Below are 25184 nucleotides of genomic sequence, written 5' to 3'. Positions count from 1 at the left end.
ACTCCGCCGTTCCTGGGAACGGCGCAAAGGGCAAAGCAGTGCAAGCAGAACCCAGCACCTCAGACCTGCCGCAGGCGTTTCGACCGAGGCAGGGGCACTCCTGGGATGCCAATGCGAGCACGCAAACCTCACCCCAACAAGGCAAACAACTCTTCCCAGCAAAGCGAAGCGCTCGGCTACTTTATCGCATGCGCTGTAGCTCGGAGGCAGTTCCCCTTGCAGCCGGACCCGCGGGGACCGTGCTGCCTGTGCGGTCCGAGCTGGTCCCGCCGCGGCGCTGGCGGCCTCCGCACCCGCGGAGCGCAGCGGCGTGGAGTTCAGCGGCGCGGCCGGCAGGCGGCGCCATAAAGCTGGGGGGCGCTCCTCGGCTCCGGCTGGGAGCGGCAGGGAGGGAGCGGCGGGAGGCGCGGCGGTCACTCACCACGTTGACTTCCGAGACCGCATCGACGCTGGCGATCGCTATCCGCATGCCTACATCCACGGGCGGCCCTGTGGGGGAAGCGGCGTTAACGGGACTGGGGGCGTCCGGGGAACGGGGCTCGCGTCGGCGGAGCGCAGACGCCTCCCCTCCGAAGTGGGGCCGCAGGCGGATGTCGTAGCCCTGGCGCAGCCGGTTTACCGTCTCCTTCACGTATGACATGTTGCTGGGCCCGTCGGCGCTGCGGGAAGGCGCAGCTGGGTTAGGGAAACGACAGGGCGGCTCCATGCCCGCCTCCCTCCTCGTCCCGGCGGCGCTCACCTGCGCGCAGCGTACGCCGCGGCCAGCACCAGCGGCAGCGACAGGCCCCGGGAGCCGTCCCGCCTCGCTGCCGCCGCTCCCCCATAGCAGCTGCGCCGCTGCGTCGCGGGGGCAGAGCCGCGGACCGCCTGTAAGTTGGTGCGGAGCGAAGCAACAGTTCCCCGCAGCACAACGCATGCCCGCCGCGGCTTGCTTGCGGCGCCTCCGTACCGCGCTGGGCCCGGCCCGCCGCGACCCCGCCGCGGTGAGGTTGAGGGCGGCGGCGCGGCAGCAGGTGCCGGCGGCGGGACGGCGAAACCAAGCGGCTGTCAGGGCACATCGGCGCCGGGATCTGGGGACTGGGACGTCTGCCTTACAAGGGAAGGCAGAGACAGGTGAGGCTGCGTAGCCTGCAGGAGAGGAGACTTGAATCACACAGTATTAACCAGGTTGGGAGAGACCTCTGGGGTCATCGAATCCAGCCTATCACCTAACCCTTCTAAGCAACTAAACCACGGCACCAAGTGCCCCATCCAGGCTTTGCTTCAGCACCTCCAGGGACGGGGGCTCCACCACCTCTCCGGGCAGCCCATTCCAATGCCAATCACTCTTTCCGTGAAGAATTTCTTCCTGACGTCCAGCCTAAACCTGCTCTGGTGCAGTTTGAAGCTGTGTTCTCTTGTTCTATTGCTGGTTGCCTGGCAGCAGAGCCCAACCCCACCTGGCTACAATGTCCCTTCAGGTAGTTGTAGACAGCAATGAGCTCTGCCATGAGCCTCCTCTGCTGCAGGCTGCACACCCCCAGCTCCCTCAGCCTCTCCTCACAGGGCTGTGCTCCAGGCCCCTCACCAGCTTTGTTGCCCTTCTCTGGACACCTTCCAGCACCTCAACAGCTCTCTTGAATTGAGGAGCCCAGAACTGGACACAGCACTCAAGGTGTGGCCTGAGCAGTGCTGAGCACAGGGGCAGAATAACCTCCCTCGTCCTGCTGCCCACACTGTTCCTGAGCCAGCCCAGGATGCCATTGGCTCTGCTGCCCACCTGGGCACACTGCTGCCTCAATCTTGAGCTACTATCTGCTAGCACCCTCAGGTCCCTTTCTTCCTGTCTGCTCTCCAGCCACTCTGACCTCAGCCTGCAGCACTGTGCCTCATCTGTGTGTTCTGTGGTCCTGTGATCAGTGGACCTTGAGCGATGTGTTTGATGGCTTTGAGGCTCCTCCGGTGCCGTGCAGCCTTGTTGCTGAATAAAGACGGACTTCTGGTGCTGCTTTTACAGGTGAAACATGCCAGAATATTTGAACAAGATAGAAATACCCCAATAGATGGTTTGTGCCACAAATTCTGGTGACACTTTGGAACATTTTAGCAATCTCTATCTCTCTGCACATTTGTCACTTCTGCAGAAGAAGCACAGCACATTTCCTTGAGACATTTCCACAGGAGTCTTTCATCCTCACAGCTGCTTCCTGTGACAGTGCAAGTCTATGAAAATAGTTATTTTGTTGGTGGTTTATAACAGCATAATAAAATGTTTTCAGCTGCCTTTGTCAGCTTGGCTTTACCCTGAATATATCATAGATTCAACCAGATTGGAAGAGACCTCCAAGATTATCCACTCCAACCTATTACCCAGCCCTGTCCAGTCAACTAGACCATGACACTAAGTGCCTCATAGAATGATCTAGGTTGAAAGGGACCTCAAGGATCATCCAGCTCCAACACCCTGCTATAGGCAGGGACACCTCCCATTAGAGCAAGTTGCTGAAGGCTTCATCCAGCCTGGCATTAAACACCTCCAAGGGAGAAGCAGCCACAACCTCCCTGGGCAACCTGTGCCAGTGTCTCACCACCTTCGCTGTAAAGATGGAGGGCAGCTTGTAAGTATGGGAATGAACATGGATCATTGTCCTTTCTTTTTCAATCTATCCATAGCTTCCACAAATGCTGCTCCATCTTTCAAGGCAAGCAGGGTGGTGCCTTATATAAAGAGCTAATCCACAGCTTTTAGAATCACAGAATGGTTTAGTTTGGAAGGGGACACAAAGCTCATCCCGTTCCAACCTCCTGCCATAGGCAGGGACACCTCCCACTAGAACAGGTCAGTCAAGGCCTCATCCAACTTGGCCTTAAATGTCTCCAGGGAGGGAGCAGCCACAGCCTTCCTGGGCAACCTGTGCCAGTGTTTCACCACCCTCACTGTAAAGAACTTCTGTCCTTTCCTCCCAGTTATAGTCCTTAGCTGCTGAAAAATGTGATAGCCCAGCTGAACTTGATGGTACTTCAGCATTGCTGTTTGGAAAGGGACTTTAGAATTTACTAGTCAACACTGGGACATTTAATAATGATTCACTGTAATAATGTTTCATTATAATGTAATTCAAGCCAGGTGTTGAGATACTGGAAGGTGTCCAGAGAAGGGCAGCAAGGCTGGTGAGAGGCCTGGAATGGAGCCCTGTGAGGAGAGGCTGAGGGAGCTGGGGGTGTGCAGCCTGCAGAAGAGGAGGCTCAGGGCAGAGCTCATTGCTGCCTTCAGCTACCTAGAATCATTGAATCAACCAGGTTGGAAGAGACCTCCAAGCTCAGCCAGTCCAACCTAGCACCCAGCCCTGTCCAGTCAACCAGACCATGGCACTAAGAGCTTCATCCAGTCTTTTATTGAACACCTCCAGGGATGGTGACTCCACCACCTCCCTGGGCAGCGCATTCCAATGCCAATCACTCTCTCTGACAACAACTTCCTAACAACATCCAGCCTAGACCTCCCCTGGTACAGCTTGAGACTGTGTCCCCTTGTTCTCTTGCTGGTTGCCTGGCAGCAGAGCCCAGCCCCACCTGGCTACAGCCTCCCTTCAGGGAGTTGTAGACAGCAATGAGGTCTGCCCTGAGCCTCCTCTTCTGCAGGCTGCACACCTCCAGGTCCCTCAGCATCTCCTCATAGGGTTTGTGTTGCAGGCATTTCACCAGCATTATTGCTCTTCTCTGGACACCTTCTAGCACCTCAACATCTCTCTTGAATTGAATCTGAAGGGACATTGTGTAGAGGTTGGTGCTGGTTTCTTCTCACAGGTCATTAGTGACAGAACAAGAGGGAATGGCCTCAAGCTGCGACTGGGTAGGTTTAGGCTGGTTATTAGGAGAAATGTTTTCCCATCAAGAGTGGTCAGGCATTGGAATGTGATGCCCAGGGAGGTGGTGGAGTACCCTGGGTGTGTTTAAAGGTGGTTTGGATGTGGTGCTTGGGGCTATGGTTTAGTATAAACTTTGTAGAGTGGGGTTCTTGGTTGGACCTGGTGATCCCGAGGGGCTTTTCCAACCTGAATGTTTCTGTGACTCTGTCATTGTGTCCTGTCTGTCTTTCTTTGGGGAGTTCTTTGGCATAAGAACTGAAGCAGAGTTACTGGAATGGCCCAGATGTTATTTCTTTCTTTGATCAGTGGAGTTCATTTTCTCCAGCTTTGCCTTTTCATTGTTTTCTGAAGCAGCTCCACTGCAAAACCTGATTTCAATCGTCAGGTTAAGTCCTTTTAAGAAGCTATGAGTGGAGAAATGCAAGCAGCCTTCTCAGAAGCATTTTACCACTCTGAGCCACTAGAATGCAATGTGTCTCTTTGTCCCATCTCAGTGCTGTGATGCACTTGCTGCATGCACTTATGGATCTGTGAGTCATGTAAATAAGGGCCCAGCTCATTTGCTTATGGCAATAGTCTACAACTACTTGAGGGGAGGTTGTAGCCAGGAGGAGGTTGCTCTCTTCTCTCAGGTGGCCAGCACCAGAACAAGAGGACACAGCCTCAGGCTGTGCCAGGGGAGATTTAGGCTGGAGGTGAGGAGAAAGTTCTTCCCTGAGAGAGTCATTGGACACTGGAATGGGCTGCCCGGGGAGGTGGTGGAGTCGCCGTCCCTGGAGCTGTTCAAGGCAGGATTGGACGTGGCACTTGGTGCCATGGTCTAGCCTTGAGCTCTGTGCTAAAGAGTTGGACTTGATGATCTGTGAGGTCTCTAACCTTGGTGATACTGTGAGACTGTGTAATAAGGACACAGAATGGCTGAGTTCAGTCACACAAGCAACTGTTCTGGGGGGGAGGGGGGGATTTTCGCATAGGCTCTTTGATCAAAGTGTTCCTCTGTCAGGAAGAAGAAAGGAAATACTTAATCAGAATGAAATTTTCTTTCAGCAAAGGTGGATTTATGCATTATTTACTCTCCAGAATTTTGGTATTAGCAGATAGCTTCTTTCAAAGCAACCTGATTTGTCTTTGAGGTTGGTGCAGCTCAGAGCAGGAGTTGAACTTGGCTCTGCGGTTAAGCAGGAGGTAGGTTAGGTAACTTCCCCTTCCAGTTTCAAGGATTTTGGTGATCTTGTTGCTCTAAAGGGTGACAACATCACTTTCTGCCTCTGCTTATGGTTTGTAGCACTTCCATGGATACTGTAGTTCCACTCTGAGGGCAGCAGAGCCCTGCAGCTGGCAGCACAGAGAGGTGGTAGGGTCTCAGCCTCTGGAGACTTTCAAGGCCTGCCTGGATGTGTGCTTGTGTGAACTGCTTTAGGTGGTCCTGCTCTGGCAGAGAGGTTGGACTCGATGGTCTTCAGAGGTCCCTTTCAGCTCCTACCATTCTGTGATTGCTTTTTTGACCTCCTCCAGCCCCTGCTTGTTTGTGGTGCAGGATGGGAGGGAAGGGAGGCTGTAGCCAGGTGAGGGTTGGTCTCTTCTGCCAGGCAACCAACAACTGAACAAAGGGACACAGTCTCAAGCTGTGCCAGGGCAGGTCTAGGCTGGAAGTTGGGAAGAAGTTGTTGTCAGAGAGAATGATTGGCATTGGAATGGGCTGCCCAGGGAGGTGGAGTTGCCATCCCTGGAGGTGTTGAAGCCAAGCCTGGCTGAGGCACTTAGTGCCATGGTCTGGTTGATTGGCCAGGGCTGGGTGATAGGTTGGGCTGAATGATCTTGGAGGTCTCTTCCAACCTGGTTGATTCCATACCCATGGGGTATCCAGACCAGCACCCTCTGTGCATGTGGCCAGCAGTTTACATTTCTACTGTTGTAAAATACTTAGAGTGGAGTTCTTCACAGCATCATAGAATGGCTTAGGTTGGAAGGGACCTCAGAGATCTACTCCAATCTCCCTACCATGGGCAGGGACAGCTCTCATCTAGGCTGCTCCAGAGTTGTCACTGTGTGTTAATGATCTGCTGATTCATACACCTAGGTAAAAGCAAGAGTGTTGCACTTCAGTAGTTATTGCTCTTCTTATACCTGGTATAAGAGCAGGCTACCTTTCCTTCATAAGAAATACTCCAAGGATAAGAAACACTCCAAGAAGATTGAAAAGGGTGAGGAGGTCTCTTCCAGCCTGGTTGATTTTATGATTCTATGATCTCTTCAGAGGCCTGGAGCTACCTGATCTAAGTTGGAGTTCTGCTGTGCTTTGAGCAGGAGATTGGACCATTTTCTTCCAAAAGTCCCTTTCAAGCTGAAGCTGACTGCAGTTTCCCTTTGGTGAAACCATTGCTTGAGAAGAGAGAAGGCTGCAGAGTGGAGAGCATGAAGTGCCTGAGAGGAGAGGTAGCTCTGTAGCTGTCGGATGGGATTGTCTTCCTCTTGCTTAACCACTGACAACACCTGCTAGGATAACACCTGTAAGATACCTCTCTGGGTAAGCAGTGAAGGAGAACTGGGAACAAGTTACTCCAAGTGGTTAACAAGATCCCTTCTCTTGCTAAATGACCTCAGCTGCAATTGCTGCCAGGGGGAGGGAGCAGTTCTCAGCTCCTTGGAAGTGGTGTCCATGTGTGCCTTGAACTAATGATGAGATGCTGAAGTATCACCTGGTGCTTCTTGGTTTTATCTTCTCCTCCTGCCCATTTTGTCAGTGTTTTCTGGGCCCCATGCCTCTGTGTCAATGCCTGTAAGACAAAACAGCAGGTCCAGACGAGAGGGCCACAAAAATCATCAGCCTGGTTGCACCAGCTGAGGGAGCTGGGGGTGTTCAGCCTGGAGAAGAGGAGTCTCCAGGGAGACCTAATAGCAGCCTGCCAGTACCTGAAAGGGGCTACAAAAAGGCTGCAGAGAGACTGTTTGCAAAGGCTGCAGTGACAGGACGAGGGCAATGGCTTCAAACTAGAGCAGAGCAGACCTTAGTCAAAACCTTCCAAGGAGGCTGGAGAGAGACTGCTTACAAAGTCCTGCAGTGGCAGGATGAGGGCAATAGTTTCAACTTGAGGGTAGATTTAGGTTGGATCTTAGGAACAAGTTCTGCATTATGAAGGTGGTGGAACACTGCAGCAGGTTGCTCAGGCAGGTGGTTGAGGTCCCATCCCTGGAGATACTCAAGGTGAGGCTGGACAGGGCTGTGGGCAACCTGATCTAGTTGAAGATGTCCCTGCTGAGTGCAGAGGGGGTTGGACTGGATGAGTGTTGGAGGTCCCTTCCAGCCTATCCCATTCTATGATGCTATGATTCTATGCAGAGCAGCCCTCTGGTGCTGCCTGCTGCTGCAGCACCCTCTCCTCTCTGGAAATGATCCAGCCACTCCCCTCAGTATCTTTTTTGACACCTGAGTAATGCCACTCCGTACAGCAACCACCAGATGGTAATGAAGAGCAGGCTGGTTGGGTGTCTTCTGGAGATGAAGTGTGTTATCACAGTGGCAATTTTTGCCTTTGCAAGCAGGGTTTACAAGCACAGCTCTAAATGTCAGTTTGCTCAGCTGTTTACAGACTCCTGGGCTACTGCAGAAGGCTCTTTGGCAGCTCTATTTGCATGATAGGAATTGTTCTGTTTGTTTTCTATATTAAGGCATTTTAAAGGGAATGTTTTCTACCTCACACATGAGTGCTGGTACTGTTTACTACAGAGGTGTTATAGTTGTAAGGAATTGGATCCATAGAATGGTCTGAGTTGGAAGGGACCTCCAGGGGTTATGTAGTCCAACCCCTTAGCAGTCAGCAGAGACTTCTTCAACTAGATCAAAGAATAAACCAGGGTGGAAGATACCTCCTAGATCATCCAGGCCAACCTAGCACCCAGCCCTGCCCAATCAACCAGACCATGGCACTAAGTGCCCCAGCCAGGCTTTGCTGTGTCACCTCCAGGGACGGTGACTCCACCACCTCCCTGGGCAGCCCATTCCAATGCCAATCACTCTCTCTGACAACAACTTCCTCCTAACATCCAGCCTAGACCTGCCCTGGCCCAACTTGAGACTGTGTCCCCTTCTTCTGTTGCTGGTTGCCTGGCAGAAGAGCCCAACCCCACCTGGATACAGCCTCCCTGCAGGCAGCTGCAGACAGCAATGAGCTCTGCCCTGAGCCTCCTCTGCTGCAGGCTGCACACCCCCAGCTCCCTCAGCCTCTCCTCACAGGGCTGTGCTCCAGGCCCCTCCCCAGCCTTGCTGCCCTTCTCTGGACACCTTCCAGCACCTCAACATCTCTCTTGAATTGAGGAGCCCAGAACTGGACCCAGGACTGAAGGTGTGGCCTGAGCAGTGCTGAGTACAGGGGAAGAATAACTTCCCTTTCCCAGAGCCATTAATACCTCCATGGATGGGGTCTCAACCACCTCCCTGGGCAACATGTTCCAGTGCTCCACAACCCTTTTGGTGCAGAACTTGTTTCTAATACCAATCTAAATATACCCTTGTCTTAGTTGAAACCATTGCTCTCATCCTGTCACTGCAGGACTGTGTAAGCAGTCTCCATCCTTCGTGGAAAGTTCTGACTAAGGTTGGCATCCCCTATAGAAGGAACTCCTTGTAAGGTGGTAGATGTGGAGAACTCAGTTTAAGAGGAACAGGAATTTGCTGGAGAGAGTCTAAGGGAGAACTATGAGGGTGATGAGGGGACTGAAGCACTGCCTGATGAGGACAGGCTGAGGGACCTGGGGCTGCTTAGTCTGGAGAAGACTGAGAGGGGATTTGATAAATGTTTGTAAGTCTCTGAGGGCTGGGGGTCAGGAGGGGGGCACAGGCTCTGCTCACTGCTCCCTGGGATGGGACAAGGAGCAATGGATGGAAGCTGCAGCACAGGAGGTTCCAGCTCAACACAAGGGGAAACTTCTTTACTGTAAGGGTCCCAGAGCACTGGCACAGGCTCCCCAGAGAGGCTGTGGAGCCTCCTTCCCTGGAGCCTTTCAAGGCCTGTCTGGATGTGTTCCTGTGTGCCCTGAGCTAGATTGTGTGGTCCTGCTCTGTCAGAAGGGTTGGACTGGATGATTTCTTCGGGTCCCTTCCAACCTCTGACATCCTGTGAGGCTTTGAAGGAGTTCTTTGCTCCTTCTGGAAGCACACTATTGCTTAAAATGTGATGAGATAAAGGATGTATCTCTTCCAAGGCAGAAAGGAAGGCCTCTGTTGTTAGTGTGTGTGCTTGACACTGTCTCTTCCAACCTGGTTGATTCTATGATTCTGTGCTCTCCTGTTCCCTCTGAGAGCAGAGGCTGGCAGTGGCATGCAGCTGGCTATCTAGTAGATAGCAGAGTGAGGGGCTCTGCCTGAAAGCATGAACCTGAAGGAGACTGCAAGTGAGAACACCAAACCTTCCTTGCCTCTCCTAAGCCAGAGCTGCCCCTGCCTCAGCTCCTGCTCCTCTCTCTGCCCTCTCTACTGCCTCTGAAAGCTGCAGAGGGTTTGCTACTGTTGCCCTGGGCAACCAAAATTTGTCACACAATTTGCATTAAGCTTGGCAGCCCTGACAGGGAAGGCAGGGGACAGGGCAGTGGCTTCCCAGATTCCTCCCCACAAGCCTGGCTGCCATTCCCTTCACCTCAGTTCTTCTAGAAAAAGCCTTCTTCCTCCCCCTGCTCAAATGCATTTCCTTACCATCCTCTCCTCTTCTCTCCTCCTCCCTCTCCCTCTCCTTCCCCTTTTCCCCTTTCCTTTTCCTGGTGATGCCCATTTTAGAGGGAGAAATCAGTAAATCTGCTTTATTCTCCACTCTGCCACTGAGGAGATGACTGTGACCTGCCCTGATCTGGTGATTGTTCCTGCATATCTTAGCTCATGCTGCAGATGCAGTCTGGGTCAGTGATGTGCCTGAGTGTGTGTGTGTGCTGGTAAAGCAGCAGACTCAGAGGACAAATGGGAGACGGAGGCACAGGAATGCTTTTTACCCCATGGTCTGGTTGATTGGCTAGGGCTGGGTGCTAGGTTGGACTGGCTGAGCTTGGAGATCTCTTCCAAGCTGCTTGATTCTATGATTCACTGAGTCTATGATTCCATGATTCTATGAGCCTAAGATTCCATGATTCTATGGTTTGATGAGTCTATGATTCCATGATTCTATGATTTGATGAGTCTATGATTCCATGAGTCTATGGTTTGATGAGTCAATGATTCCATGAGTCTATGATTTGATGAGTCAATGATTCCATGAGTCTATGATTTGATGAGTCTATGATTCCATGAGTCTATGATTTGATGAGTCTATGATTCCATGATTCTATGGTTTGATGAGTCTATGCTTCCATGATTATATGATTCCATGAGTCTGTGATTTGATGATTCCATGATTCCATGATTCTGTAATTCTGTGATTTAGGGTTTGATTAGTCTATGATTCCCTGATTCTATGATTTCATGATTCCATGATTCTATGATTTATGATTTGATGAGTCTATGATTCCCTGATTCTATTATTTCATGATTCCATGATTCTGTAATTCTGTGGTTTATGATTTGATGAGTCTATGATTCCCTGATTCTATGATTTGATGATTCCATGATTCTATGATTTATGGTTTGATGAGTCTATGATTCCCTGATTCTATGATTTGATGATTCCATGATTCTATGATTTATGGTTTGATGAGTCTATGATTCCCTGATTCTATGATTTGATGATTCCATGATTCTATGATTTATGATTTGATTAGTCTATGATTCCCTGATTCTATGATTTCATGATTCCATGATTCTGTAATTCTGTGATTTAGGGTTTGATTAGTCTATGATTCCCTGATTCTATGATTTCATGATTCCATGATTCTATGATTTATGATTTGATGAGTCTATGATTCCCTGATTCTATTTCATGATTCCATGATTCTATGATTTATGATTTGATTAGTCTATGATTCCCTGATTCTATTATTTCATGATTCCATGATTATATGATTTATGATTTGATTAGTCTATGATTCCCTGATTCTATGATTTCATGATTCCATGATTCTGTAATTCTGTGGTTTATGATTTGATGAGTCTATTATTCCCTGATTCTATGATTTGATGATTCCATGATTCTATGATTTATGGTTTGATGAGTCTATGATTCCCTGATTCTATGATTTCATGATTCCATGATTCTGTAATTCTGTGATTTAGGGTTTGATTAGTCTATGATTCCCTGATTCTATGATTTCATGATTCCATGATTTTATGATTTATGATTTGATTAGTCTATGATTCCCTGATTCTGTGATTTGATGATTCCATGATTCTGTAATTCTGTGGTTTATGATTTGACGAGTCTATGATTCCCTGATTCTATGATTTCATGATTCTATGATTTATGATTTGATGAGTCTATGATTCCCTGATTCTGTGATTTCATGATTCCATTATTCTGTAATTCTGTGGTTTATGATTTGATGAGTCTATGATTCCCTGATTCTATGATTTCTGATTCCATGATTCTGTGATTTATGGTTTGATGAGTCTATGATTCCCTGATTCTGTGATTTGATGATTCCATGATTCTGTGATTTATGAGTTGATGAGTCTATGATTCCCTGATTCTGTGATTTGATGATTCCATGAGTCTATGATTTATGATTTGATGAGTCTGTGATTCCCTGATTCTGTGATTTGATGATTCCATGATTCTGTGATTTATGAGTTGATGAGTCTATGATTCCCTGATTCTGTGATTTGATGATTCCATGAGTCTATGATTTATGATTTGATGAGTCTATGATTCCCTGATTCTGTGATTTGATGATTCCATGATTCTATGATTTATGATTTGATGAGTCTGTGATTCCCTGATTCTATGATTTCATTATTCCATGATTCTGATTTATGATTTGATGAGTCTATGATTCTCTGATTCTGTGATTTGATGATTCCATGATTCTGTGATTTATGAGTTGATGAGTCTATGATTCCCTGATTCTATGATCTGATGATTCCATGATTCTATGATTTATGGTTTGATTAGTCTATGATTCCCTGATTCTATGATTTCATGATTCCATGATTCTGTAATTCTGTGATTTATGATTTGATGAGTCTATGATTCCCTGATTCTATGATTTGATGATTCCATGATTCTATGATTTATGATTTGATGAGTCTATGATTCCCTGATTCTATGATTTGATGATTCCATGATTCTATGATTTATGGTTTGATGAGTCTGATTCCCTGATTCTATGATTTGATGATTCCATGATTCTATGATTTATGGTTTGATGAGTCTGATTCCCTGATTCTATGATTTGATGATTCAATGATTCTATGATTTATGATTTGATGAGTCTATGATTCCCTGATTCTATGATTTCTGATTCCATGATTCTATGATTTATGATTTCATGAGTCTATGATTCCCTGATTCTATGATTTCTGATTCCATGATTCTATGATTTATGATTTGATGAGTCTATGATTCCCTGATTCTGTGATTTGATGATTCCATGATTCTGTGATTTATGGCTTGATGAGTCTATGATTCCCTGATTCTGTGATTTGATGATTACATGATTCTATGATTTGATGATTCCATGGTTTTATGATTTATGATTTGATGAGTCTATGATTCCCTGATTCTATGATTTATGATTTGATGAGTCTATGATTCCCTGATTCTATGATTTGATGATTCCATGATTCTATGATTTATGGGTTGATGAGTCTATGATTCCCTGATTCTATGATTTGATGATTCCATGATTCTATGATTTATGGTTTGATGAGTCTATGATTCCCTGATTCTATGATTTGATGATTCCATGATTCTATGATTTATGGTTTGATGAGTCTATGATTCCCTGATTCTATGATTTGATGATTCCATGATTCTATGATTTATGGTTTGATGAGTCTATGATTATCTGATTCTATGATTTGATGATTCCATGATTCTATGATTTATGGTTTGATGAGTCTATGATTCCCTGATTCTATGATTTGATGATTCCATGATTCTATGATTTATGATTTCATGAGTCTATGATTCCCTGATTCTATGATTTGATGATACCATGATTCTATGATTTATGATTTCATTAGTCTATGATTCCCTGATTCTATGATTTGATGATTCCATGATTCTATGATTTATGATTTCATTAGTCTATGATTCCCTGATTCTATGATTTGATGATTCCATGATTCTATGATTTATGGTTTGATGAGTCTATGATTCCTTGATTCTATGATTCTGTGATTCTGTGATTCCACTATTCTATAACTATGTGATTCCATGGTTCCATGATTTTATGATTCCATGCTTCAAACTGGCAGTTTTTTGCAGTGAGTGCTTCCACAAACACATTTCCACTGCAGTGTGTAGAGTAGAGGTCCCCTTAAACAGGGAGCTCACAGTTTACCTCCTTAAACTTCCGTGTGTCAATCACTAGGAGAATCCCCATCAAAATCTCATTGCAATCAGTAATATATATATGTACTCCAAGGATTTTCTAGCCTTATTCCAAGCAGTCAAAGACATGTGTGTTAAAATAAGCATGGTACTGTAGAACAGTCCTATAAATACCATGTGTCAGAGGAAAAAATAGACGGCTAAATGCCTGCTGGCATCGCTCCCTGCAGCTTCGTGGGAGTTCTGGCCGTGGGAATGAAGCAGGCAAAGCTAAGCCAGCTGCAGGTTCAGTTTTACACTCAGCTTATGCTCTGCTTTCAAAGGACTGCTGAGGTGGAGATGAGACAACTGACCTGGGACACAACAGACTGGAAGTAAGCTCCTGTTCTGCTGCAGATATTTTGCAGGGTGTTGTGGTGTTGTGTTGCCACTTGAGACTTCTGCATCTTGATTTCTAACCACTCTCAGGTGGCCAGCACCAGAACAAGAGGACACAGCCTCAGGCTGTGCCAGGGGAAATTTAGGCTGGAGGTGAGGAGAAAGTTCTTCACTGAGAGAGTCATTGGACACTGGAATGGGCTGCCCGGGGAGGTGGTGGAGTCGCCGTCCCTGGAGCTGTTCAAGGCAGGATTGGACGTGGCACTTGGTGCCATGGTCTGGCCTTGAGCTCTGTGGTAAAGGGTTGGACTTGATGATCTGTGAGGTCTCTTCCAACCCTGATGATACTGTGAGACTGTGAAATGACTGGGCTTTGTTGTGGCCAGTTTGTAATCAGCCTTATCTATCTAGACTGTAGAGTCATAGAGTCATAGAATCATAGAATCAACCAGGTTGGAAGAGACCAACATCATCCAGTCCAATCCATCACCCAGCCCTGGCCAGTCAACCAGACCATGGCACTAAATGCCTCATCCAGGCTTGGCTTCAATACCTCCAGGGACGACGACTCCACCACCTCCCTGGGCAGCCCATTCCAATGCCAATCACTCTCTCTGACAACAACTTCCTCCTAACATCCAGCCTAGACCTGCCCTGGCACAGCTTGAGACTGTGTCCCCTTGTTCTGTTGCTGCTTGTCTGGGAGAAGAGCCCAACCCCACCTGGCTACAGCTTCCCTTCAGGTAGTTGTAGACAGCAATGAGGTCACCCCTGAGCATCCTCTTCTCCAGGCTAAACAACCCCAGCTCCCTCAGCTTCCCTTCATGTAGCTGTAGACCTGAATATATATGACCTGAATATATATATATATTTCTATGTATAGAAACAGAAACACAGAATTACAGAAACATAGAACCATAGAATCAGTCAGGGTTGGAAGAGACCATAAGTATTATCTAGTTCCAACCCCCCTGCCATGCCCAGGGACACCCTACCCTAGATCAGGCTGGCCAGAGCCTCATCCAGCCTGGCCTTAAACACCTCCAGGGATGAGGCTTCCACCACCTCCCTGGGCAACCTGTTCCAAGCTCTCACTACCCTTATGCTGAAGAACTTCTTCCTAATATCCAATCTGAATCTACCCATTTCTAGCTTGGTTCCATCCCCCCTCAGTCCTATCACTCCCTGACAGCCTGAAAGTCCCTCTCAGCTTTCTTGTAGCCCACTTAAGGTACTGAAAAGTCACAAAAAGGTCACCTCACAGCGTTCTCCTCTCCAGACTGAACAGCCCCAACTCCCTCAGTCTCTGCTCATAGGAGAGCTGCTCCAGCATCCTCGTGGCCCTTCTCTGAACATCTTCCAGCATATCCATAGCCCTCTTGTAACAGAGGCTCCAGAACTGGATGCAGCACTCCAGGTGTGGTCTCACTAGTGCAGAGCACAGGGGGAGGATCATTTCCCTCGCCCTGCTGCCCACACTTCTCTTGCTGCATCCCAAGATCTGGTTGGCTTTCTGGGCTGCAAGAGCACACGGATAGCTCACATTGAGCTTCTCATCCACCAGCACCCCCAAGTCCCTGTAAGTTCTTCACAGAACAGTGCATCTGCTAACATGAAAATGATCAGGGAGCTGGAACACCTCTCCTGTGAGGACAGGCTGAAGGAGTTGGGGTTATCCAGGCTGGAGAAGAGAAGGCTCCAGAGAGACCTAATAGGAGCTTTCCAGTACCTGAAGTGGGCTACAAGAAGGATGCAGAGAGACTGTTTACAAAGGCCTGCAGTGACAAGAGGAGGGCAATGGCTTCAAACTGGAGAAGAGTAGATTTAGATTGGCTGTTAGGAACAAGTTCTGTACCATGAGGGTAGCAGAACACTGGAATAGGTTCCCCAGGGAGGTGGTTGTGACCCCATCCCTGGCGATATTCAAGGTGAGGCTGGACAGGGGTCTGGGAAGTTTGATCTAATGGAGGATGCTCCTGCTGACTGCTGGGAGGGGTTGGACTGGATGAGCTCTGGGGGTCCCCATTCTATGATCCTGTGTTTGCTATAATGAATGCAGTGGGATCCTTTTAAAACTCTGTGATCAGATACTGAAACAAGAAGCTGGAAAGGAAGCTACTAGAACCATGGAAGGGAGGGAAAGCTAGATTGGGAGAAGAACTAGAAATAACTGAGATTCATGGATCCATGGAATGGTTTGGGTTGGGAGGGACCTTAAATATCATCTATTTCTAAACCCCTTCCTATGGGCAACTTCCACTAGACCAGGTTGCTCAAGGCTTTTACTTAAGCATCTATCTTACTGCTTCACAGAGAGAGTGATTGGCACTGGAATGGGCTGCCCAGGGAGGAGGTGGAGTTGCCATCCCTGGAGGTGTTCAAGCAAAGCCTGGATGGGGCACTTAGTGCCATGGTCTGGTTGATTGGCCAGGGCTGGGTGCTAGGTTAGACTGGATGAGCTTGGAGGTCTCTTCCAAGCTGGTTGATTCTGTGATTCCTTGAGCAGAAGTTAAATTGCAAATAGAGCCCAAATCCAGACTCCATAAACATAAGCACATTGCTAGAGCACAGTCAAGGCCCACAGTATCTTGGCACCCCCACTGATGGAAACCTTCAGTGGGGGTGCCAAGATACTGTGGGCTTTGACTGTGGGCTGAGGAGAAACCTGAGCAGGTAGCTCAGGTTTCTCCTCAGCTCCAGATCAGTCTTGATAAAGGCAAAGACAAGTAGGGGGGTTGTAGACTCCTATGATCTCTTTAATGTGTCTGGATGCAGGAGAGGTTGAGAGTGAAATATCTCTGCAGTTAGCTGTACAGAAATGGCATCCATAACTTCTATGGGACATCTACCAAAAATGGGACTGGGACATTATCTTTTCCAAAGAATGGACATTCCACTCCTGAACTTTCAAAAGGATACAGATCAAGGCTGTGAGAAACTCTCCTGATATGGCCATAAACTGTAAAGAGTCAGGAATCAGTGACTTAGCTGTTCAGACAAAGAACCATTTAGGTGCTTGGCAGTGGCTCCACTTTCATCTCCTCTTTTTTTAAGCATCAAAGGCTCCTAACTATGAAATATAGAGTTGGACATTAAAGATTTCCCCAATCTTTTCCATATAAGCTTGGCTGTCTTTGTGGAATTGATGCCAGGAGTAAATCAGTACAAAACCAGCTGAATAATGAAATCTGCTGGCAGTAAGGATGTAAGCTGCAATTTACCTGCATAACCTGCAAAGTAAAGGTGGCAAAGCACAGAGTTTAGCAAATGAGACATCAAAAAAACTACCCAGAAAGGTTAGATAATGCCTTCCCCAAGAAAAAAACACACTGATTTCATTTTTTCATTCCACTTAATCTGATAGTAAAGCAGAAGTGAGAAGAGGCTGAACAACTTCTCTGCTTCTCTGTGTGTCCTGAGAAATAATAATAAATAATGATCCATCTGTATTTGAAGAATCATAAAAGCATAGAAACATGGAATCAACCAGGTTGGAAGAGACCTCCAAGATCACCCAGTCCAATCCATCACCCAGCCCTGCCCAACCAACCAGACCATGGCACTAAGTGCCCCAGCCAGGCTTGGCTTCAACACCTCCAGGCACAGCCACTCCACCACCTGCCTGGGCAGCCCATTCCAATGCCAATCACTCTCTCTGACAACAACTTCCTCCTCACATCCAGCCTAGACCTGCCCTGGCACAACTGGAGACTCTGTCCCCTTCTTCTGTTGCTGGGTGCCTGGGAGAAGAGCCCAACCCCACCTGGCTACAGCCTCCCTGCAGGTAGTTGTAGACAGCAATGAGCTCTGCCCTGAGCCTCCTCTTCTGCAGGCTGCACACCCCCAGCTCCCTCAGCCTCTCCTCACAGGGCTCTGCTCCAGGCCCCTCACCAGCCTTGCTGCCCTTCTCTGGACACCTTCCAGTACCTCAACATCTTTCTTGAATTGAGGAGCCCAGAACTGGGCATAGCACTCATGGTGTGGCCTGAGCAGTGCTGAGCACAGGGGCAGAATTACCTCCCTTGTCCTGCTGCCCACACTGCTCCTGAGCCAGCCCAGGATGCCATTGGCTCTGCTGCCCACCTGGGCACTGCTGCCTCATCTTCAGCTACTCTCTACCAGCACCCCCAGGTCCCTCTCTGCCTGGTTGCTCTCAGCCACTCTGTCCCCAGCCTGTCGTGCTGTTGTGGCCAGAGTGTAGGACCCTGCACTTGGCCTTGTTCAATCTCATCCCATTGATCTCTGCCCACCCATCCAGCCTGGCCAGGTCCCTCTGCAGGTTACTCCTACCCTCCAACAGATCCACAGCTGCTTCTAACAGGATAAATGGGATAAAACCACTTCTGAGGCATGGCCAGAATGCCTGCTTTTATCCAAAACATGAGGATACATCAATACAGGGGCAGTCAAAAAAACCCCAAAGAACAAAGCAAAAATCCCCAAACAACTATTTAAGTTGTGCAAGTGCTTTCTGAGCATATGGAGCTGGGCAAAAATAGTCCCCTTCTTACAATAGTGCACCATGGGTGAGATTTCTTCAGAGATATCTTGGAAGAAATGGTGGTTAAAAAGCTAAAGAAGCTGAGAAAATGCTGAATTCAGCAAACATTTTTAGGGAGCATCCAACCCAGCCAGTGGCCACTGAATCCTTCAGAGGGTCATTGAGTTCTTTTAGAGGCATGCCATAACCCAGAAATGCTGTGAAGTGGTCAAAGACCATTTGAAGCAGTATTTTTAAGACCAGTATAAATCTGTTGGTGACAGAGCAGCACCCTGGGAGCTTGTGTGTGTGTCTGTGCTACAAATAGGCTGGATGTGAGGAGGAAGTTGTTGGCAGAGAGAGTGGTTGGCATTGGAATGGGCTGCCCAGGGAGGTGGTGGAGTCGCCGTGCTTGGAGGTGTTGAAGCAAAGCCTGGATTAGGTCTTAGTGCCATGGTCTGGTTGATTGGACAGGTCTGGGTTCTAGGTTGGACTGGATGAGCTTGGATCTAGATGATGTTTTAGGTCATAGAATCATAGAATCAGGCAGGTTGGAAAAGACCTCCAAGATCACCCAGTCCAATCCATCACCCAGCCCTTTCCAGTCAACCAGACCATGGCACTAAGTGCCTCATTCAGGCTTTGCTTGAACACCTCCAGGGACAGTGACTCTGCCACCTCCCTGGGCAGCCTGCAGAAGAGGAAGCTCAGGGCAGAGCTCATTGCTGTCTACAACTAGCTGAAGGGAGGCTGTAGCCAGGTGGGGTTGGGCTCTTCTGCCAGGCAACCAGCAACAGAAGAAGGGGACACAGTCTCCAGCTGTGCCAGGACAGGTCTAGGCTGGATGTTAGGAGGAAGTTTTTGTCAGAGAGAGTGATTGGCATTGGAATGGGCTGCCCAGGGAGGTGGTGGAGTGGCTGTCCCTGGAGGTGTTGAAGCAAAGCCTGGATGGGACACTTAGGGCCATGGTCTGGTTGATTGGCCAGGGCTGGGTGATGGATTGGACTGGGTGATCTTGGAGGTCTCTTCCAACCTGGTTGATTCTATGATTCTATGATTCATTCAAAGAACTGCTCAGTTCTTGAAACTGCTGGAAGGGAGGTAACTGAGTGAATTACTTTGATTTCTACCTGGCTCTCCAGCATCCATGTTCCTTAGGGCTCCAGGCATGGATCTGAGAGAAGGTTGGGTGAGATTTCTCAGGACATTCATGTGAGGAGATCACTGCTGGTTGAACAGCACTCAACTTTTCTATTTCAGTTCAGGCAGGTGTCTATACATATGCAGAAGGTAACAAAACAATCTAAACCCAAGGGTGTCCCAGCTCTGTCAGGGTGTTGCTGGCTTTCCTCCATAGCAGCTGCTAGAAGTGGCAGTGCTGTAGAGCTGCCGTTTGCTCTGTGTCTGTGACTAGCCAGCAGGACTCATCCCAATTCTCAATTACCACTTATTGCCCATGCTTTAGTTTTGTGAGTTTGGCTTCTGCTAGATTTTTTGGGTTTAATTATTTTTATGAGGTATCTGTAGATCAGATAACCTCACTTAGGAATATTTTTAATCATAGAGTCACAGAATTTTCAGGGTTGGAAGCAACCCCAAGGAAGATTGAGTTCCAAGCCCCCCACCATGGGCAGGGACACCTCACACTAAATCAGGTTGCTCAGAGCCCCATCCAGCCTGGCCTTAAAGACCTCCAGGGATAAGGCTTCCACCACTTCTTGGGCAACCTGTTCCACCTCACACTAGATCAGGTTGCTCAGAGCCACACCCAGCCTGGCCTTAAAGACCTCCAGGGATGAGGCTTCCACCACGTCCCTGGGCAACCTGTTCCAGGGTCTCACCGTCTGCATGGTGAAGAACTTCTTCCTAACAACCAATCTGAATCTACCCACTTCTAGTTTTGTTCCATCCCATTACTCTTGTGGAACAAGAGATTACTCTTTCTTTCCTTCCCTTCCTTCCTTTTCCCTTCCTTCCTTCTTCCTTCCTTCTTCCTTCCCTCCTCTCTTCCTTCCTTTCCTCCTTCCTTTCCTCTTTTCTTCCTTCCTTTCCTCTTTTATTCCTTCCTTTCCTCTTTTCTTCCTTCTTTTCCTCCTTTCTTTTTTCTTCCTTCTTTCCTTTCCCTTCCTTCCTTCTTTTCTTTCTTCCTTCCTTCCTTTCCTCCTTCCTTTCTTCCTTTCTTCCCTTCCTTCCTTTCTTTTCTTTCTTTTCCTTCCTTCCTTCCTTCCTTCCTTCCTTCCTTCCTTCCTTCCTTCCTTCCTTCCTTCCTTCCTTCCTTCCTTCTTTCCTTCCCTCCTTCCCTCCTTTCTTCCCTTTCTTCCTTTCCTTCCTTTTTTCTTCTTTCCCTCCTCCCTTCCCTCCCTCCCTCCCTTCCTTCCTTCCTTCCTTCCTTCCTTCCTTCCTTCCTTCCTTCCTTCCTTCCTTCCTTCCTTCCTTCCTTCCTTCCTTCCTTCCTTCCTTCCTTCCTCCCTTCCCTTCCCTTCCCTTCCCTTCCCTTCCCTTCCCTTCCCTTCCCTTCCCTTCCCTTCCCTTCCCTTCCCTTCCCTTCCCTTCCCTTCCCTTCCCTTCCCTTCCTTTCTTTCCTTTCTTTTCCTTTCTTTCCTTTCTTTTCCTTTCTTTTCCTTTCTTCCTTTCTTCTTTCCTTTCCTCCTTTTCTTTCTTCCCTTACTTCCTTTCCTTCATTCCTTTCTTCTTTCTTCCTTCCTTCCTTTCCCTTTTCATTCCTTCTTTTCTTCCTTCCTTTGGAACAGAAAGCCTAGAGATTCTCTTTACAAGAGGCCAGTTCCAAGCATCCTTTTGGCATAGTCCATCCTATAGCAGAAGAGCAGTCAAAAAAGCCCCAAGCACCCCACATTACTTTACAGAAGGTCCAAAGTGTCTTGATTAACCCAGGCAAACTTAATCCGATGTGGTGAAGTTAGACTCCTGAAGAGCTGCTGATCCACCCTTCTGTCCCTGCTGGCCAGACTGCCATCCGAGCCAGGGCACTGGACTCTTGCTGGCCTGCTGATTTTCCCTGGTGTGTGCAGTTAAAATGGGCTGCTCCCAGAGCCTCACCACAGGAGCCAAAATGACCTTGGTGTGCCACCCCACTGCCTAGGCTTGTAAATCCTGCGTGGAGCAGGTGTGCCATCCGTGGGCAGGCTGCCCACCCCTTGAGGCTTCGGCAGAGCATTATCTGCTCTGGGAAAGCAGTCAGATCAGGATCCTGTAAAGCAGGCAGGAGATGAGGATCCTGTCAAAATCTCAGGAAGCAGACTGGTAATCTGCAAAGGGCTTTTAAAATTGGAAGCAGAACTGGCTGCCTAGACAGGGTTTTTTTGACAGATAAACAGCATCAGCAAGCTGAATTGGATTTCAAGCACAGCTTTAATTGTTGGGTTTGGTTTGGTTTGTTGTTTTGGTTGTTTGTTTTTTTTTTCCTCTCAGAGGAATTAGCAAAGGACACCCAAGCTGGAAGAAGCTCTGAAGTAGAGTCAGGAAAATTTCAAGTGCAGGGTAGTTTTGAGGCTAATCAGGCATTTCAGTGCTTGTAGATACTGTAGCAAGTAATGAATAAAGCCTTTGTATGTCAGCATCGACAGTACTGCAGCCTTGGAGGCAATTACAGGACCTGCTTTATGTGCTCCCTCCTGATGAACTTCACCATCCTCATGGAAACTGACCTGCTCAGATTTCCAAACCTAAACAATTGTCCCTGCTGGGTCACGAATCCAAGTTGTTTCTTGCCAATAGTTGTTGTGTAGGGAACTATTTCCCATCCTGCCTCTTCCTTGCCCTCTCTGCCCAGTCATCCCAGCAGCCTGTGACAGGCCAGCAACGCTTCTGAGTGGATCTTAGTGTAATTGTTGCAGAATCCCTTGGACCTTGCATAATGGAAATTATTTGGGTCACCAAGTCTTATTTCCTAATTATAGGAATGAAAAGGCAAAAAAAAAAGAAAAAGAAAAAGAAAGAAAGATACAATGTGAAACCATTCCCTTATTCTGGCATTTCTGCTTTCAGAAACCTGGGATAACCCACTCGCTCCCATCTGTTTTAACCTTGAAATTAGAGCTCCCTCTTCTCCTCCTCCCCCCCATCCTTCTCCTCCCCCTCTCCTTCACTTCTTCTCCTCCTCTCCCTTTTCTTTCTTCCCTCTCTCCTCCCTCTCCTTTTCCCCCTTCCCTCTCCGTTTCTCTTTCCCCTCTCCTCCTCTCACTTCCTTCTCCTTCTCCTCCTCTCCCTTCCTTCTCCTTCTCCTTCTCCTTCTCCTTCTCCTTCTTCTCCTTCTCCTTCTCCTTCTCCTTCTTCTCCTTCTCCTTCTCCTTCTCCTCCTCTCCCTTCCTTCTTCTCTCCCCTCCTTCTCCTTCACATCTCCTTTCGTTCTCCTTCTCCTTTCGTTCTCCTTCTCTTCTCCTTTCGTTCTCCTTCTCCTCTCCTTTCGTTCTCCTTCTCCTCCTCCTCCCTCTCTCCCTTTCCCACCAGAGCGGAGTGACCCTTCTGCTCGCAACGCCTCCTGGCTTAGGGCACTGATCGCTCTCTCCCACTCGTGTTGTTTCCTCCCCCCCTTGGGCAGCAGAGATGGTCGGGACGCGCGGCGACTTGCCCGCCGCGGTCACCGCCACGCCGGCCCCAGCCACCCTTCCCGCACGGCCACCCCCGCTGGCCGCTCCCCCGGCGGCGGGCAGCCCGCAGCTCTCCCGGCCCGGCGGCCGCCCTCTGCCACGGGGCGGCCGTGAGCGGAGAGCGGGGCGGAGCGCGGGGCCGCGGGCGGGGCGGGGCGGAGGTGGGAGCGGGGTGCCGGGGAGCGGCGGCGGCGGCCGGCGCCTGTTGCCCCGAGAGAGTTAACGGTGCGGGGAAACTCGCCGCTCCTCCGCCCGTGCCGGGCGCCTGGCAACCGGGGCGCTGCGCATGTAGGGCCGCCGGGGGCTGCCGCCGCCGCCGCCTCCCCTTCCCCCCCATCCTCCCCCTCTCCCGCCGGGCCCCACGTCCCCCTCCCCGCCCCGGACAAGGCGTTTAACGTGCCCAGGCGTGAAGTATGGCATGCAAAGATGGTTTCTGCCAAGGAGCCAGCCATCGCCATGTCCTCGGGTCTCTCCATCGCCCTCCTGCACTGCCTGTGCCTGGCGACGTGGTGAGTACCCCCGGCGGCAGCGGCGGCGGCGGCGGCAGCGGGGGGCCCGTGGCGTCCGGTGCCGCTGCCCACGCGCGGGGCTGCCGGCGGCTCCGCTCACCCCTTCCTTCTTTGCCTCCTTAGTCTCACCGGGCCGCCAGGGCAGAGCAAAAAAGAGGAGAAATTGTGGCCGGAGAATTTCACCAGCATCCTGAACAGCCTCCTGGATGGCTATGACAACCGGCTGCGACCGGGATTCGGGGGTACGGTGGCGGCGCGGTGCCAGCGCGGGGGCGGGTAGGGGCGCCGGGCAGGATGGCCGCTCGTACCGACCCGTTAGAGACCGAAAACCTCAGTGTGTACGTGTGTGTGTGTGTGTGTGCTCCTCTGCCCAGCCCGGGGTCCGAGCCCTCCGGGGAGCGAAGGGCCGGCAGCGAGGCAGCGCCTGGCCCCGAAACCTCCGGGGGACGCTGAACGACCCCGGTCGTGGGGGCCTCGCTGGGGCGGTCCCGGGCTCTGCCCCCGCTTCGCTTCTCTGCCCACACCCCGGGCTCGGGGTGCTACTGTTGCGCCTGGAGGAAAAAAAACCACCCCCAACCCTAAAGCCGATGTGGGTTGGCTTGAGAAGGATGGAGAGACCTGTCTGACGTCCAGAATCTTCAGTTTCTTGGCCGTTTGTGACCCCTAAACGCCTCGGATCGGGTCCTGATAGAAACGAGTGTACTTTTAGAAGCCTGTGAGGTCAGGTCTTTGGGTTCTGTGCCAGTAGATAGGGAAAAACAGGGCTTAGGTGCCTGAGCACACCAGATCTTTACCCAGTCGCTCTAATGCCGGCTTTGATTTAGAAGCAGCAGACTTAATTGCTGTATGGGAATTAGAAGTGGAGGAGCCTTGAATTTGCTTTCACCTGTGCTCTGCATGTGTGTGTGTGGGGGGGGGTTGTGCTTCTTTCCTGCCCCAGGCTGTTAAGATGCAGTTTTGTGCTGCTGAAGCAGCAGCCAGGCTCGCTGTTCTTTATTGGTGTTGATGCTCCTCTGTAGGGACTTCGAACCAAAAAAAAACCCCACCCAACAACAACAAATCGTTAGGATCCAGATGAAATAAAAGTTTATATTGCAATCTGGAGCGAAGATATTAAAAATACCAAATTTAAAGTAAGGAAAATAAAAGGGGGAAGAGCAGAAAAAGGAGTCCAAAAGAAATGCTACAGCCGTGATGATGCATGAAGCTCTGAGGAGCTGCTTCCTTCTACCGGATTGAATGAGCTCCTTGGCGTAGGTTTATGCTGCGAAATACTTTCTTCCTCCTCTTGAAAGTGCCTTCTCCATGCACGTGATCCCTCCCCACTGGCATGTGTGCCAACACCTTCCCCACATGCCACATACAGTGCTCACATGCATGATGGTGCTTGTCACAGGGCAGCACCCGGCGGACATCCTCCCGGCCCTCCGTGAGCGTTTGGAGCGGTGTGGCATAAAGGAGGTCCTAAGTGAGTTACCTCGCACCCGAAGTAGGAAGGAAGCTAAATTGATGAGCCCCCCCACCCCCCCAGGAGGAGGCATTGGGAACCAGTAGCCTTTGTGGCAGTTTAGTCTCTGCAGAGAGGTGACACAGGCGCTTCTGCACGCGTACAAGAGATGTGCTATGTTTGGCACCGTTTGGGGTTGAATGCCAACTAATTAGTCATCTAGCAAAGATGCTTTATGGGCATTATCAGGCTTCCAAAATTAAACAACTACTAAATATGTAGTGTGGCATACAGTTTGTCTTGGGGTTTAATTTTAATGCAGTTGTCCTCTGCAGGAGATTTTGCAAGAGTAGATCTTCTCCTCCCCCCACCCCTCAATCAGTGTTGCAGACATTTCAGCTTTCAAGGAGAAAAAGTTCATTGTATCTCCTTGAACTTTTGTAGTGGTAACGTGGAAAGAAATGATAGAGGGAGGAAAAGTCTCACAGATTTCAGTCTGGGTAAA

The 25184-nt window shown here is 49.3% G+C and overlaps 2 protein-coding genes across 2 annotated transcripts in view; one reads left to right on the top strand and one right to left on the bottom strand.

The window, feature by feature from the left end:
* GABRB1 (gamma-aminobutyric acid type A receptor subunit beta1) overlaps positions 1-19966 on the bottom strand; it is an 85223-nt gene extending 65257 nt beyond the window's left edge. Inside the window, exons 1-4 of the mRNA XM_064148433.1 lie at positions 19958-19966; positions 950-1090; positions 740-867; positions 422-659 (exon numbers count right to left, since the gene is read on the bottom strand). Coding sequence (XP_064004503.1) covers positions 422-659; positions 740-867; positions 950-1090; positions 19958-19966 — 516 coding nt within the window. The remainder of the gene's footprint in view (positions 1-421; positions 660-739; positions 868-949; positions 1091-19957) is intronic.
* A 2902-nt stretch (positions 19967-22868) lies between these two features.
* The window catches only part of GABRA4 (gamma-aminobutyric acid type A receptor subunit alpha4), a 73065-nt gene continuing 70749 nt past the window's right edge, over positions 22869-25184 (top strand). Inside the window, exons 1-2 of the mRNA XM_064149214.1 lie at positions 22869-23232; positions 23356-23474. Of these exons, the coding sequence (XP_064005284.1) occupies positions 23150-23232; positions 23356-23474 (202 nt within the window). The 5' untranslated portion in view covers positions 22869-23149. The remainder of the gene's footprint in view (positions 23233-23355; positions 23475-25184) is intronic.

Source organism: Pogoniulus pusillus, chromosome 9 (genome assembly GCF_015220805.1).
Source record: "Pogoniulus pusillus isolate bPogPus1 chromosome 9, bPogPus1.pri, whole genome shotgun sequence".
Classification (NCBI taxonomy): Eukaryota; Metazoa; Chordata; class Aves; order Piciformes; family Lybiidae; genus Pogoniulus; species Pogoniulus pusillus.
Note: the sequence above shows the minus strand (reverse complement) of the source record. Positions and strands in the feature narration are given on the sequence as shown.